Below are 15,211 nucleotides of genomic sequence, written 5' to 3' on the forward strand. Positions count from 1 at the left end.
TCTCCTTTCTCGTTCTCCCTCTCCTTTCTCGCTCTCCCTCTCCTTTCTCGCTCTCCCTCTCCTTTCTCGCTCTCCTCTCTCCTTTCTCGCTCTCGCTCTCCTTTCTCGCTCTCCTTTCTCGCTCTCCAGCTCTCCTTTCTCTCTCTCCTTTCTCCAGCCCCATAGCCCTGTCAAGCTGCCAACACTTCACACACTTCACACTTCCAGCCCCCCCATTCCTACCCCATCCCTCTTCCCACATCCCTGCCAACACTTAACACCTTAAAGGCCCCTTCTCTCCCCTCAGCTGTGCCAGCCCTACAGCTAGCCAACCCCCCAACCACACCAGCGTATAAGTCTACCAGTCATATTGCTGAAACTTCCAGTGCCTGGAGGCTAAGGGTTGGTTTGGGAATCATAGCTAGCTCTGCCAACCTTCATTTCCATCCGACCTACAGCCCTTCCTGCTCCCAGTTGAGACAGGATCTCATCTGACTTTCAGAAGCGGTCCCATTAACCAGATTGCCAAACGTTATGTCAAAATATTGAGTTTTGCAGAGCAACTTTAATCATTACTGCTGTGACGGACATTTACTTCCTCCCCAATATATCTGAATGAAATCCACCTTCAGCACCTCCAATAAAATCACTCATTACTGCCACGCACAGGTCAGCTGGTCAAGCAGCAGGGCAGGTCGACTGGTCGGTCCAGCAGCAGGGCAGGTCGACTGGTCGGTCTCCCACCTCTGTCTCTCTCTCTCTCTCTCTCTCTCTCTCTCTCTCTCTCTCTCTCTCTCTCTCTCTCTCTCTCTCTCTCTCTCTCTCTCTCTCGTTCTCTCTCTCTCGTTCTCTCTCTCTCTCGTTCTCTCTCTCTCTCTCGTTCTCTCTCTCTCTCGTTCTCTCTCTCTCTCTCGTTCTCTCTCTCTCTCTCTCGTTCTCTCTCTCTCTCTCGTTCTCTCTCTCTCTCGTTTTCTCTCTCTCTCTCTCTCGTTCTCTCTCTCTCGTTCTCTCTTTCTCTCTCTCTCGTTTTCCTCTCTCTTTCTCTCGTTCTCTCTCTCTCGTTCTCTCTCTCTCTCTCTCTCTCGTTTTCTCTCTCTCTCGTTCTCTCTCTCTCTCTCTCTCTCTCTCGTTTCTCTCTCTCTCTCTCTCTCTCGTTTCTCTCTCGTTCTCTCTCTCTCGTTTCTCTCTCTCGTTCTCTCTCTCTCTTCTCTCTCTCTCGTTCTCTCTCTCGTTTCTCTCTCTCGTTTCTCTCTCTCTCGTTCTCTCTCTCGTTTCTCTCTCTCTCGTTTCTCTCTCTCTCGTTTCTCTCTCTCTCGTTTCTCTCTCTCTCGTTTCTCTCTCTCTCGTTCTCTCTCTCTCGTTTCTCTCTCTCTCGTTCTCTCTCTCTCGTTCTCTCTCTCTCTCTCGTTTTCTCTCTCTCTCTCGTTCTCTCTCTCTCTCGTTTCTCTCTCTCTCTCTCTCTCGTTCTCTCTCTCTCTCTCTCTCTCTCTCTCTCTCGTTTCTCTCTCTCTCTCGTTCTCTCTCTCTCTCTCTCTCTCTCTCTCTCTCGTTCTCTCTCTCTCTCTCTCTCTCTCTCTCGTTCTCTCTCTCTCTCGTTTCTCTCTCTCTCGTTCTCTCTCTCTCGTTTCTCTCTCTCTCGTTTCTCTCTCTCTCTCTCTCGTTTCTCTCTCTCTCTCTCTCGTTTCTCTCTCGTTTCTCTCTCTCTCTCTCTCGTTTCTCTCTCTCTTTCTCTCTCTCTCTTCTCTCTCTCTCTCGTTTCTCTCTCTCGCTCTCTCTCTCTCGCTTTCTCTCTCTCTCTCTCTCGTTTCTCTCTCTCTCGTTTCTCTCTCTCTCGTTTCTCTCTCTCTCGTTTCTCTCTCTCTCGTTTCTCTCTCTCTCGTTCTCTCTCTCTCTCGTTCTCTCTCTCTCGTTTCTCTCTCTCGTTTCTCTCTCTCTCGTTTCTCTCTCTCTCGTTTCTCTCTCTCTCGTTCTCTCTCTCTCGTTCTCTCTCTCTCTCTCTCTCTCTCTCTCTCGTTCTCTCTCTCTCTCGTTCTCTCTCTCTCTCGCTCTCTCTCTCTCTCTCTCTCTCGCTCTCTCTCTCTCTCTCTCGTTCTCTCTCTCTCTCTCTCTCTCGTTCTCGTTCTCTCTCTCTCGTTTCTCGCTCTCTCTCTCGTTCTCGCTCTCTCTCTCGTTTCTCGCTCTCTCTCGTTCTCTCTCTCTCTCTCGCTCTCTCTCTCTCTCTCGTTCTCTCTCTCTCTCGTTCTCTCTCTCTCTCTCTCTCTCTCTCTCTCTCTCTCTCTCGCTTTCTCTCTCTCTCTCTCGTTTCTCTCTCTCTCTCTCTCGCTCTCTCTCTCTCTCTCTCGCTCTCTCTCTCTCTCTCGTTCTCTCTCTCTCTCGCTCTCTCTCTCTCTCTCTCTCTCTCTCTCTCTCTCTCTCGCTCTCTCTCTCTCTCTCTCTCTCTCGTTCTCTCTCTCTCTCACTCTCTGCTCTCTCTCTCTCGTTCTCTCTCTCCGTCTCTCTCTCTCTCTCGTCCTCTCTCTCACCTCTGCCCCTCTCTCGTGCCCTCTCTCACCTCTGCCCCTCTCTCGTGCCCCCTCTCTCTCTCTCACCTCTGCCCCTCTCTCGTGCTCTCTCTCTCTCTCACCTCTGCCCCTCTCTCGTTCTCTCTCTCTCTCCCACCTCTGCCCCTCTCTCGCTCTCTCCCACCTCTGCCCCTCTCTCTCTCTCTCGCTCTCTCCCACCTCTGCCCCTCTCTCGTTCTCTCTCTCTCACCTCTGCCCCTCTCTCGTTCTCTCTCTCTCTCTCTCACCTCTGCCCCTCTCTCTCTCTCTCACCTCTGCCCCTCTCTCTCTCTTTCCCACCTCTGCCCCTCTCTCGTTCTCTCTCTCCTCTCTCTCTCTCTCCCACCTCTGCCCCTCTCTCGTTCTCTCTCTCTCTCTCACCTCTGCCCCTCTCTCTCTCTCTCCCACCTCTGCCCCTCTCTCATGCCCTCTCTCTGACTCCCGCCTCTCTCTCTCTGTCTCGCTCTCTGTGTGTGTGGGTCTGATGAATACGGAAGTGTCATGTTTGTAATTGACCTGCTGTAGTAATTGGTGTGATTGCTCTGTAACAGGTGATTAATGCTGCGCTGGCTCTAGCTGCCAAGCCCAACAGTAAGGTTGCTCAGGACAACATGGACCTCTTCAAAGACTCCTGGGAGAAACAGGTCCGCGTCCTCACTGACGCCGTCGATGACATCACCAGCATCGACGACTTCCTCTGTGTGTCTGGTGAGTGGGAAGGGGCGGAGCTTTCTTTTCCGGGTTCATGTAATGTCCATGCCTGTACATATTCACTTTGAGAATATTCATGTGTAATGAAAAGTGCTTTACAAATGTAATATTAATATATGGTCAAAGGTAGTTTTGTTCAGCGTAGAATTTAGTCTCTGGTTGTATTGTCAAGAGTCTGATGCATGGCTCCACGCCCAAGCGGAAGTGACTCTTTCCATGTAGCAACTGTAAGCATCACCCCAGTGTAGTTCTCCTGTTACCTGTCGACGCTAGAGAGGTGTAAACTGAACCAGGAAGTGATCAGAGAGACCTATCAAATCCACCGTGAGGATGGAATCACTGAATCCAGACATTAAAACAAAATGTATAGAACTTAAGTAAGGAATCAACTAAATGTATTGAAAATGAATTAATTAGCCCAAATTTATCATAAGACATATGAGAGAGACTGCGTAAGTGAACTGGTATTTTTCCTACAACTTCCTGAAGAGGCAACGTGAACTCAACCCTCCTCCCTGTCTATGTGTGGTGCTTGTAGATATAAACCTTCTCAAGGAATTAACTACAACGCAGCCTATACTGAGCTGGCAAAATGATAGGATTATCTTTCATCAATCCAGTGGGGTATTTGTTTAGCAACCACAACAAAAAACCTCCACTAAACGTTAGCCTCTTGCTAGGAGCACAATGTAACTATATTTCTTAAAAAACAATGTTCCTAGACCTCAAAATGTGGTTTAGGCTTTGTTGTGGACTTATAACATCCCCTGAAGTTGTTTAACTATAAAGTGTGATTTGAGAGTGGGGAAGAAAATGCGTAAAAAAAAAACGCCTGTATTTTCCCCAATTTGGAGGAAAAATGGAATCGAGCAAAAATAAATCTATAGGTTTTATTGGGTTCTACGAGTCTTTCTTGGGCACCGCAGCAAAACACTTTGCAATCAATAAAGCATTTGTTTTTGGACAAGTTCTGGTAGTGTCTCCCTGTTAGCGTCCATTAGGTTCCTAGTGAATTCACTTCTTGTGAGGAAGGAGTTTGTAGCTGTTAGACTGTTTAATGACTGGCCTCCTGTCTGTTTAATGACTGGCCTCCTGTCTGTTTAATGACTGGCCTCCTGTCTGTTTAATGACTGGCCTCCTGTGTAGCTGTTTAATGACTGGCCTCCTGTCTGTTTAATGACTGGCCTCCTGTCTGTTTAATGACTGGCCTCCTGTCTGTAGACTGTTTAATGACTGGCCCTCCTGTCTGTTTAATGACTGGCCCTCCTGTCTGTTTAATGACTGGCCCTCCTGTCTGTTTAATGACTGGCCTCCTGTGGCTGTTTAATGACTGGCCCTCCTGTCTGTTTAATGACTGGCCCTCCTGTCTGTTTAATGACTGGCCCTCCTGTCTGTTTAATGACTGGCCCTCCTGTCTGTTTAATGACTGGCCCTCCTGTCTGTTTAATGACTGGCCCTCCTGTCTGTTTAATGACTGGCCCTCCTGTCTGTTTAATGACTGGCCCTCCTGTCTGTTTAATGACTGGCCCTCCTGTTAGCTGTTTAATGACTGGCCCTCCTGTCTGTTTAATGACTGGCCCTCCTGTCTGTTTAATGACTGGGCCCTCCTGTCTGTTTAATGACTGGCCCTCCTGTCTGTTTAATGACTGGCCCTCCTGTCTGTTTAATGACTGGCCCTCCTGTCTGTTTAATGACTGGCCCTCCTGTCTGTAGCCGTTAGACTGTTTAGACACATTTGCTCTTCAGCGGTTTAAGAGTGTTTGTGCGTAGGCGGGGGGGCGGTTTTGGGCGGGGGGCGGTTTTGGGCGGGGGGCGGTTTTGGGCGTGGCGGGGGCGGTTTTGGGCGTGGGGGCGGTTTTGGGCGGGGGGCGGTTTTGGGCGGTGGGCGGGGGGCGGTTTTGGGCGTGGGCGGGGGGCGGTTTTGGGCGTAGGGGGGGGGCGGTTTTGGGCGTAGGCGGAGAGGAACAGTATTAGTCTTCTTTGATGAGAACAGGACCCATATGTAACATATCCGCCTGATTGGCTTTCAGCCTCCGCCTTGACCTCCATACTCCGAACAGCCAGACAGGAGCACTGAGGATGCTTCCCAAATAGCACCCTATTCCCTTAGTAGTGCACTACTTTAGACTAGAGCCCTATTCCCTATATAGGGCAGTACTTTAGACCAGAGCCCTATTCCCTATATAGGGCACTACTGTTGACCAGAGCCCTATTCCCTATATAGGGCACTACTGTTGACCAGAGCCCTATTCCCTATATAGGGCACTATTGTTGACCAGAGTCCTATTCCCTATATAGGGCACTACTGTTGACCAGAGCCCTATTCCCTATATATAGGGCACTACTGTTGACCAGAGCCCTATTCCCTATATATAGGGCACTACTGTTGACCAGAGCCCTATTCCCTATATAGGGCACTACTGTTGACCAGAGCCCTATTCCCTATATAGGGCACTACTTTACACCAGAGCCTCTAGGGAAGCTCAAACAGCTCTGGCCAAAACTAGTTCACTGTGTAGGGAAAGGGGTGCTATTTGGGACTGCTGGGTGCTGAGATAATTGACATCCTGTCATGTTGCGACTATTTTACTCGTGTGTGTGCGTCAAAATATTTTTCTGTCGTTTTTATTTACGAGCACCAGTACGCCTTGAAAAATTAAGTATTCTAGCGTCAATTTGTCATATGTGTTCCTTGTTCTCCTAAATGTCTTTGTGAGCCTACATTTTTCAACTTAGATGTGCTCCTTGTTAAAACAAACAGGTCAGTGTGGAGCCATATATATATATATATATGAGACGAGGGTTCAATCTGCTGGTCTTGTCAGTTTGTGATGAAGCGTTGAGCTTGCTGGGCCTTAAACAATAAGGACAGTGACTCCTTTCACCTCCCGAACCAAGGACACACTCTGACGAGGCCCAAATGGCAGCCCTATGGTGGGTAGTGCACTATATAAGGAACGAGGTTCCATTTGGGACTCAACCAGACTGGCTGGTTGCTTTACGCAGAGAGACATAAGCAAGGTGAGAGGATGGCTCTTCCATTAATAAGGAGTCTAGCTGTTTGTCCCCGTGTTAATCAAGGTACGACGCTAACACATCGGCCTTAAAGGATGAAGATTTCCCGCTTTTAAACACCGCTCTGTTACCCACAGACGCTGCCTGTCTCACAGGTCCGTGTCCTTGTTTCGGGAGTGTGTAGGTAAACAAAAAAACATATACCTCAAATCTTATCCGGCATGAAGAGGGAGAAAGCAGCTCGTCTGGAAGACTGTCCTTCAAACAGATAGTTTCCGTAGGATCGTCAGCGAGCTACGGAGTTTACCCCATGACACTTTCTGATTCCAACGCTGTTTGTTCTGGAGGACGAGAGATTCAGAACCCAGTTTCTGTCAAGCAATGCGTTTCTAGTAGTTTCTATATGAATAAACAAACGTTGGTTGATTCTTGCCTTCCAGAGAACCACATTCTGGAGGATGTGAACAAGTGTGTGATAGCGCTGCAGGAGAAGGATGTGGACGGACTGGACCGTACGGCCGGCGCCATCCGTGGCCGCGCTGCCCGAGTGGTCCATGTGGTCACATGTGAGATGGACAACTATGAGCCTGGAGTCTACACAGAGAAGGTTCTGGAGGCCACCAAGCTACTCACTAACACAGGTAACATCTCTCTCTCTCTGTTCTCTCTCTCTCTGTTCTCTCTCTCTCTGTTCTCTCTGTCTCTGTTCTCTCTCTCTCTGTTCTCTCTGTCTCTGTTCTCTCTCTCTCTGTTCTCTCTGTCTCTGTTCTCTCTCTCTCTGTTCTCTCTGTCTATACCAGGGGAGGGGGGTTGAGTCCCAAGTCCTTTATAGTGCAGTACTTTTTTTAATTGTATTTTTTTTTTTTTAAAGAGAGTGGACTCCATATTCTATGGGCAGGTAACCTAGTGGTTAGTAACCAGGTTAGGGGACGGCAGGTAGCCTAGTGGTTAGTAACCAGGTTAGGGTACGACAGGTAACCTAGTGGTTAGTGACCAGGTTAGGGTACGACAGGTAGCCTAGTGGTTAGTAACCAGGTTAGGGTACGGCAGGTAGCCTAGTGGTTAGTAACCAGGTTAGGGGACGGCAGGTAGCCTAGTGGTTAGTAACCAGGTTAGGGGACGGCAGGTAGCCTAGTGGTTAGTAACCAGGTTAGGGGACGGCAGGTAGCCTAGTGGTTAGTAACCAGGTTAGGGGCGACAGGTAGCCTAGTGGTTGGAGTGTAGGGGCGGCAGGTAGCCTAGTGGTTAGTAACCAGGTTAGGGGACGGCAGGTAGCCTAGTGGTTAGTAACCAGGTTAGGGGACGGCAGGTAGCCTAGTGGTTAGTAACCAGGTTAGGGGACGGCAGGTAGCCTAGTGGTTAGTAACCAGGTTAGGGGCGGCAGGTAGCCTAGTGGTTAGTAACCAGGTTAGGGGCGGCAGGTAGCCTAGTGGTTAGTAACCAGGTTAGGGGCGACAGGTAGCCTAGTGGTTGGAGTGTAGGGGCGGCAGGTAGCCTAGTGGTTAGTAACCAGGTTAGGGGACGGCAGGTAGCCTAGTGGTTAGTAACCAGGTTAGGGGACGGCAGGTAGCCTAGTGGTTAGTGACCAGGTTAGGGGACGGCAGGTAGCCTAGTGGTTAGTGACCAGGTTAGGGGTGGCAGGTAGCCTAGTGGTTAGTAACCAGGTTCGGGGCGGCAGGTAGCCTAGTGGTTAGTAACCAGGTTGGGGGCGGCAGGTAGCCTAGTGGTTAGTAACCAGGTTAGGGGCGGCAGGTAGCCTAGTGGTTAGTAACCAGGTTAGGGGCGGCAGGTAGCCTAGTGGTTAGTAACCAGGTTCGGGGCGGCAGGTAGCCTAGTGGTTAGTAACCAGGTTAGGGGACGGCAGGTAGCCTAGTGGTTAGTAACCAGGTTAGGGGCGGCAGGTAGCCTAGTGGTTAGTAACCAGGTTAGGGGCGGCAGGTAGCCTAGTGGTTAGTAACCAGGTCCGGGACGGCAGGTAGCCTAGCGGTTAGTGACCAGGTTCGGGGACGGCAGGTAGCCTAGTGGTTAGTGACCAGGTCCGGGACGGCAGGTAGCCTAGTGGTTAGTAACCAGGTAAGGGGGGGGCAGGTAGCCTAGTGGTTAGTAACCAGGTTAGGGGGGGCAGGTAGCCTAGTGGTTAGTGACCAGGTTAGGGGACGGCAGGTAGCCTAGTGGTTAGTAACCAGGTTCGGGGACGGCAGGTAGCCTAGTGGTTAGTAACCAGGTTAGGGGAGGCAGGTAGCCTAGTGGTTAGTGACCAGGTTAGGGGACGGCAGGTAGCCTAGTGGTTAGTGACCAGGTTCGGGGACGGCAGGTAACCTAGTGGTTAGTAACCAGGTTAGGGGACGGCAGGTAGCCTAGTGGTTAGTAACCAGGTCCGGGACGGCAGGTAGCCTAGTGGTTAGTGACCAGGTTAGGGGCGGCAGGTAGCCTAGTGGTTAGTAACCAGGTTAGGGGGAGGCAGGTAGCCTAGTGGTTAGTAACCAGGTCCGGGACGGCAGGTAGCCTAGTGGTTAGTGACCAGGTTCGGGACGGCAGGTAGCCTAGTGGTTAGTAACCAGGTTAGGGGGGGCAGGTAGCCTAGTGGTTAGTGACCAGGTTAGGGGCGGCAGGTAGCCTAGTGGTTAGTAACCAGGTTAGGGTGCGGCAGGTAGCCTAGTGGTTAGTAACCAGGTTAGGGGCGGCAGGTAGCCTAGTGGTTAGTGACCAGGATAAGGGGCGGCAGGTAGCCTAGTGGTTAGTAACCAGGTCCGGGACGGCAGGTAGCCTAGTGGTTAGTAACCAGGTCCGGGGCGGCAGGTAGCCTAGTGGTTAGTAACCAGGTTCGGGACGGCAGGTAGCCTAGTGGTTAGTAACCAGGTCCGGGGACGGCAGGTAGCCTAGTGGTTAGTGACCAGGTAAGGGGGGGGCAGGTAGCCTAGTGGTTAGTAACCAGGTTCGGGACGGCAGGTAACCTAGTGGTTAGTAACCAGGTAAGGGGGGGCAGGTAGCCTAGTGGTTAGTAACCAGGTTAGGGGTGGCAGGTAACCTAGTGGTTAGTAACCAGGTTAGGGGTGGCAGGTAGCCTAGTGGTTAGTGACCAGGTTAGGGGCGACAGGTAGCCTAGTGGTTAGTAACCAGGTTAGGGGCGGCAGGTAGCCTAGTGGTTAGTAACCAGGTTAGGGGCGGCAGGTAGCTTAGTGGTTAGTGACCAGGTTCGGGGTGGCAGGTAGCCTAGTGGTTAGTAACCAGGTTCGGGACGGCAGGTAGCCTAGTGGTTAGTAACCAGGTTAGGGGGCGGCAGGTAACCTAGTGGTTAGTAACCAGGTTAGGGGCGGCAGGTAGCCTAGTGGTTAGTAACCAGGTTAGGGGCGGCAGGTAGCCTAGTGGTTAGTAACCAGGTTAGGGGACGGCAGGTAGCCTAGTGGGTAGTAACCAGGTTAGGGGCGGCAGGTAGCCTAGTGGGTAGTAACCAGGTTCGGGGCGGCAGGTAGCCTAGTGGGTAGTAACCAGGTTAGGGGCGGCAGGTAGCCTAGTGGTTAGTAACCAGGTTCGGGGACGGCAGGTAGCCTAGTGGTTAGTAACCAGGTTAGGGGCGGCAGGTAGCCTAGTGGGTAGTAACCAGGTTAGGGGCGGCAGGTAGCCTAGTGGGTAGTAACCAGGTTAGGGGCGGCAGGTAGCCTAGTGGTTAGTAACCAGGTCCGGGGACGGCAGGTAGCCTAGTGGTTAGTAACCAGGTCCGGGACGGCAGGTAGCCTAGTGGTTAGTAACCAGGTCCGGGACGACAGGTAGCCTAGTGGTTAGTAACCAGGTTGGGGGGCGGCAGGTAGCCTAGTGGTTAGTGTTGGGCCAGTAACTGAAAGGTTGCTAGATTGAATCCCCGAGCTGACAAGGTATAAATCTGTTGTTCTGCTCCTGAACAAGACAGTTAACCCACTGTTCCTAGGCTGTCATTGTAAATAAGAATTAGTTCTTAATTGACCTGCCTAGTTAAAGGACAAAAAAATAAAAAATAAATCTGGATTAGGTAATGTGCCATGTTGGTGCTGCTGCTCACCCAGACCCTGCTGGAGATCACAGGTACTCAGCTTCCTGCTTTTGGTCTTTATGATCACTATGGAGCTGTGGGCCTAGTAGCCTGTTGGTGACCGGTGTGGTGTTGGGATACACTGCTGTTTTTCCTGTGTACAATAGATACAACGTTACACATTTGATTGCCATCCCTTGTTTCTGCCACCTCCTCCAGTCATGCCCAGGTTCACAGAGCAGGTGGAGGCAGCGGTAGAGGCTCTGAGTGCCAACCCCACTCTCCCCGTTGACGAGAACGAGTTCATCGACGCCTCTCGTCTGGTCTACGATGGAGTCCGCGACATCCGCAAGGCCGTGCTGATGATCAGGGTGAGTGTACACACTAGACACTAAGTCGTGCACTATTTAATGAGGCTTAACTGTCCTTTACTGCACTGTTGTCATAGTCATGTGAGTCTACACACTAATGACGTCGTGCGCTATTTGTTACTCCTTCACTTAAATGGCTTATGGTAGAGAAATGAACATTCAATTCTCTGGTAACAGCTCTGGTGGACGTTCCTGCAGTCAGCATGCCAATTGTACGCTCACTCAAAACTTGAGACGTCTGTCATTGTGTTGTGTGACAAAACTACACAGTTAAGTGGCATTTTGTTGTCCTCCGTACAGTGTGCACCAGTGTAATGATCGTTTGCCTGTCCATGCGAGCGAGCCCGTACGTGATCTCAAATAGCTGATGCTCTTTGCAACTTATTGGTACATTTATTTGATGAAACATAACGATTTGGCCTTACTGCTATTAACCCGTAGAAATGCATTGAATAACAGATTCATACATGGGGAAAAGTTGTTCTGAATTGTCTGTCCTATATCTGAGAGATTTAAGGAAGATCAGGAAAGGATTTAGATTTTTTTAGCACATTTTAAACACTTTTTTTTTGGGGGGGGGCACTAAACTACTTCCATATAGACTAATGAAAAGCCTGGCTTCTTAGGAGTCCAACTCTGGTTCAGTCTTACCATCGACCCATCGAACGTCACGGCGTTCAAATAGCAGAACAACAACAATGCTCTGGTCGCACCGGTGGGGGGCTCTGGTCGCACCGGTGGGGGGCTCTGGTCGCACCGGTGGGGGGCTCTGGTCGCACCGGTGGGGGGCTCTGGTCGCACCGGTGGGGGGCTCTGGTCGCACCGGTGGGGGGGCTCTGGTCGCACCGGTGGGGGGGCTCTGGTCGCACCGGTGGGGGGCTCTGGTCGCACCGGTGGGGGGCTCTGGTCGCACCGGTGGGGGGCTCTGGTCGCACCGGTGGGGGGCTCTGGTCGCACCGGTGGGGGGCTCTGGTCGCACCGGTGGGGGGCTCTGGTCGCACCGGTGGGGGGCTCTGGTCGCACCGGTGGGGGGCTCTGGTCGCACCGGTGGGGGGCTCTGGTCGCACCGGTGGGGGGCTCTGGTCGCACCGGTGGGGGGCTCTGGTCGCACCGGTGGGGGGCTCTGGTCGCACCGTCATTACACTTCATTTAACGTTAGAAGTTTCCCAGGCTGCACCGGGAGGAGAGGAAGAAGACATTCCTCTGTGACTGTTGTAGCTGGCTGCACCGGGGCATTTGTCATACATCACACTGCTCTAACAGCTTTTTACAATATTTTCTAATTTAGTTTTTTCACTTTTTCCTCCCCTGTACCCTCCCTTTCTCCTCATTCCTCCTCTTACTACCCTGTTCGTTTCCTCTTCCCTCCCCCCTTTCCTTCCATCACCTGACACCTCTCTTCTCCCTCTCTCTTCTCCCTCTCTCTTCTCCCTCTCTCTTCTCCCTCTCTCTTCTCCCTCTCTCTTCTCCCTCTCTCTTCTCCCTCTCTCTTCTCCCTCTCTCTTCTCCCTCTCTCTTATCCCTCTCTTATCCCTCTCTTTCTCCCTCTCTCTTCTCCCTCTCTCTTCTCCCTCTCTCTTCTCCCTCTCTCTTCTCCCTCTCTCTTCTCCCTCTCTCTTCTCCCTCTCTCTTCTCCCTCTCTCTTCTCCCTCTCTCTTCTCCCTCTCTCTTCTCCCTCTCTCTTCTCCCTCTCTCTCTCTCTCTCTCTCTCTCTTCTCCCTCTCTCTTCTCCCTCTCTCTTCTCCCTCTCTCTTCTCCCTCTCTCTTCTCCCTCTCTCTTCTCCCTCTCTCTTCTCCCTCTCTCTTCTCCCTCTCTCTTCTCCCTCTCTCTTCTCCCTCTCTCTTCTCCCTCTCTCTTCTCCCTCTCTCTTCTCCCTCTCTCTTCTCCCTCTCTCTTCTCCCTCTCTCTTCTCCCTCTCTCTTCTCCCCTCTCTCTTCTCCCTCTCTCTTCTCCCCTCTCTCTTCTCCCCTCTCTCTTCTCCCTCTCTCTTCTCCTGTAGACTCCTGAAGAGCTGGATGACTCTGACTTTGAGACGGAGGACTTTGATGTTCGCAGCAGGACCAGCGTTCAGACAGAAGATGACCAGCTTATCGCAGGCCAGAGTGCCAGGGTGAGTCCACACACACCCTTCTCTTCCTCCGCCCCTCTATAGGCCGTCTCAGTGGGTAATACACCTTGTTCACGCCAGGACTCCCTTGACCCCCTCTCTCATACTAGCCTCGACTCTCCATTCAGACAGACATGGTTACCCAGACTCCCCCTCTCTCATACTAGCCTGGACTCTCCATTCAGACAGACATGGTTACCCAGACTCCCCCTCTCTCATACTAGCCTGGACTCTCCATTCAGACAGACATGGTTACCCAGACTCCCCCTCTCTCATACTAGCCTGGACTCTCCATTCAGACAGACATGGTTACCCAGACTCCCCCTCTCTCATACTAGCCTGGACTCTCTGTTCAGACAGACATGGTTACCCAGACTCCCCCTCTCTCATACTAGCCTGGACTCTCCGTTCAGACAGACATGGTTACCCAGACTCCCCCTCTCTCATACTAGCCTGGACTCTCTGTTCAGACAGACATGGTTACCCAGACTCCCCCTCTCTCATACTAGCCTGGACTCTCTGTTCAGACAGACATGGTTACCCAGACTCCCCCTCTCTCATACTAGCCTGGACTCTCCATTCAGACAGACATGGTTACCCAGACTCCTCCTCTCTCATACTAGCCTGGACTCTCTGTTCAGACAGACATGGTTACCCAGACTCCCCCTCTCTCATACTAGCCTGGACTCTCCATTCAGACAGACATGGTTACCCAGACTCCCCCTCTCTCATACTAGCCTGGACTCTCTGTTCAGACAGACATGGTTACCCAGACTCCCCCTCTCTCATACTAGCCTGGACTCTCCATTCAGACAGACATGGTTACCCAGACTCCCCCTCTCTCATACTAGCTGGACTCTACGTTCAGACAGACGTGGTTACCCAGACTCCCCCTCTCTCATACTAGCCTGGACTCTCTGTTCAGACAGACATGGTTACCCAGACTCCCCCTCTCTCATACTAGCCTGGACTCTCCATTCAGACAGACATGGTTACCCAGACTCCCCCTCTCTCATACTAGCTGGACTCTACGTTCAGACAGACATGGTTACCCAGACTCCCCCTCTCTCATACTAGCCTGGACTCTCTGTTCAGACAGACATGGTTACCCAGACTCCCCCTCTCTCATACTAGCTGCCAGGACAGATCTGACAACATGTAAGGCTTACGGGGAAGGGACAGGGAGTGAGTCGGGACTGGCTATGATTTGTATTTTGCCAAGGCAGCAGCTACTCTTCCTGGCGTCCAGCAAAATTAAGGCAGTTTATACAGTTTTTAAAAACATTACAATACATTCTGAGACTGTGTGCCATCAGGCCCCTACGCCACCACTACCAAATCTTGTGTCTGGGCCTATGTTTGTGTTGCTTCACAGTTCCCGCTGTTCCATAAGGTGTATTTTTGTTACTGCTTGCATCAGTTGAAGTCAGAAGTTTACATACACCTTAGCCAAATACATTTAAACTCAGTTTTTCACAATTCCTGACATTGAATCCTAGTAAAAATTCCTTGTCTTAACTCAATTAGGATCACCACTTTATTTTAAGAATGTGAAATGTCAGAATAATAGTAGTGATTTATTTCAGCTTTTATTTCTTTCATCACATTCCCTGTGGGTCAGATGTTTACATAGACTCAATTTGTATTTGGTAGCATTGCCTTTTTGTTTAACTTTGGGCAAACGTTTCGGGTAGCCTTCCACAAGCTTCCCACAATAAGTTGGGTGAATTGTGGCCCATTCCTCCTGACAGAGCTTGTGTAACTGAGTCAGGTTTGTGGGCCTCTTTGCTCGCACACGCCTTTTCAGTTCTGCCCACACATTTTCCATGGGATTGATGTCAGGGCTTTGTGATGGCCATTCCAATACCTTGACTTTGTTGTCCTTAAGCCATTTTGCCACAACTTTGGAAGTATGCTTGGGGTCATTGTCCATTTGGAAGACCCATTTGCGACCAAGCTTTAACTTCCTGACTGATGTCTTGAGATGTTGCTTCAATATATCCACATAATTTTCCTGCCTCATGATGCCATCTATTTTGATGTGCACCAGTCCCTCCTGCAGCAAAGCACCCCCACAACATGATGCTGCCACCCCCGTTCTTCACGGTTGGGATGGTGTTCTTCGGCTTGCAAGCCTCCCCCTTTTTACTCCAAACATAACGATGGTCATTATGGGCAAACAGTTCTATTTTTCTTTCATCAGACCAGAGCAGAGGACATTTCTCCAAAAAGTATGATCTTTGTCCCCATGTGCAGTTGCAAACCGTAGTCTGGCTTTTCTATGGCGGTTTTGGAGCAGTGGCTTCCTCCTTGTCGATATAGGACTCGTTTTACTGTGAATATAGATACTTTTGTACCTGTTTCCTCCAGCATCTTCACAAGGTCCTTTGCTGTTGTTCTGGGATTGATTTGCACTTTTCACACCAAAGTACGTTCATCTCTAGGAGACAGAACGCGTCTCCTTCCTGAGAGGTATGATGG

General features: G+C 50.9%; 1 protein-coding gene across 2 annotated transcripts in view; it reads left to right on the top strand.

Annotated features, from left to right (window-relative positions):
- ctnna1 (catenin (cadherin-associated protein), alpha 1) overlaps positions 1–15,211 on the top strand; it is a 247,642-nt gene that overhangs the window by 149,742 nt on the left and 82,689 nt on the right. For both annotated transcript variants that reach the window (XM_045717824.1, XM_045717825.1), the window contains exons 12-15: positions 3,071–3,227; positions 6,686–6,886; positions 10,471–10,622; positions 12,623–12,733. In XM_045717824.1, coding sequence (XP_045573780.1) covers positions 3,071–3,227; positions 6,686–6,886; positions 10,471–10,622; positions 12,623–12,733 — 621 coding nt within the window. The remainder of the gene's footprint in view (positions 1–3,070; positions 3,228–6,685; positions 6,887–10,470; positions 10,623–12,622; positions 12,734–15,211) is intronic.

This window comes from Salmo salar, chromosome ssa05 (genome assembly GCF_905237065.1).
Source record: "Salmo salar chromosome ssa05, Ssal_v3.1, whole genome shotgun sequence".
Taxonomy (NCBI): domain Eukaryota; kingdom Metazoa; phylum Chordata; class Actinopteri; order Salmoniformes; family Salmonidae; genus Salmo; species Salmo salar.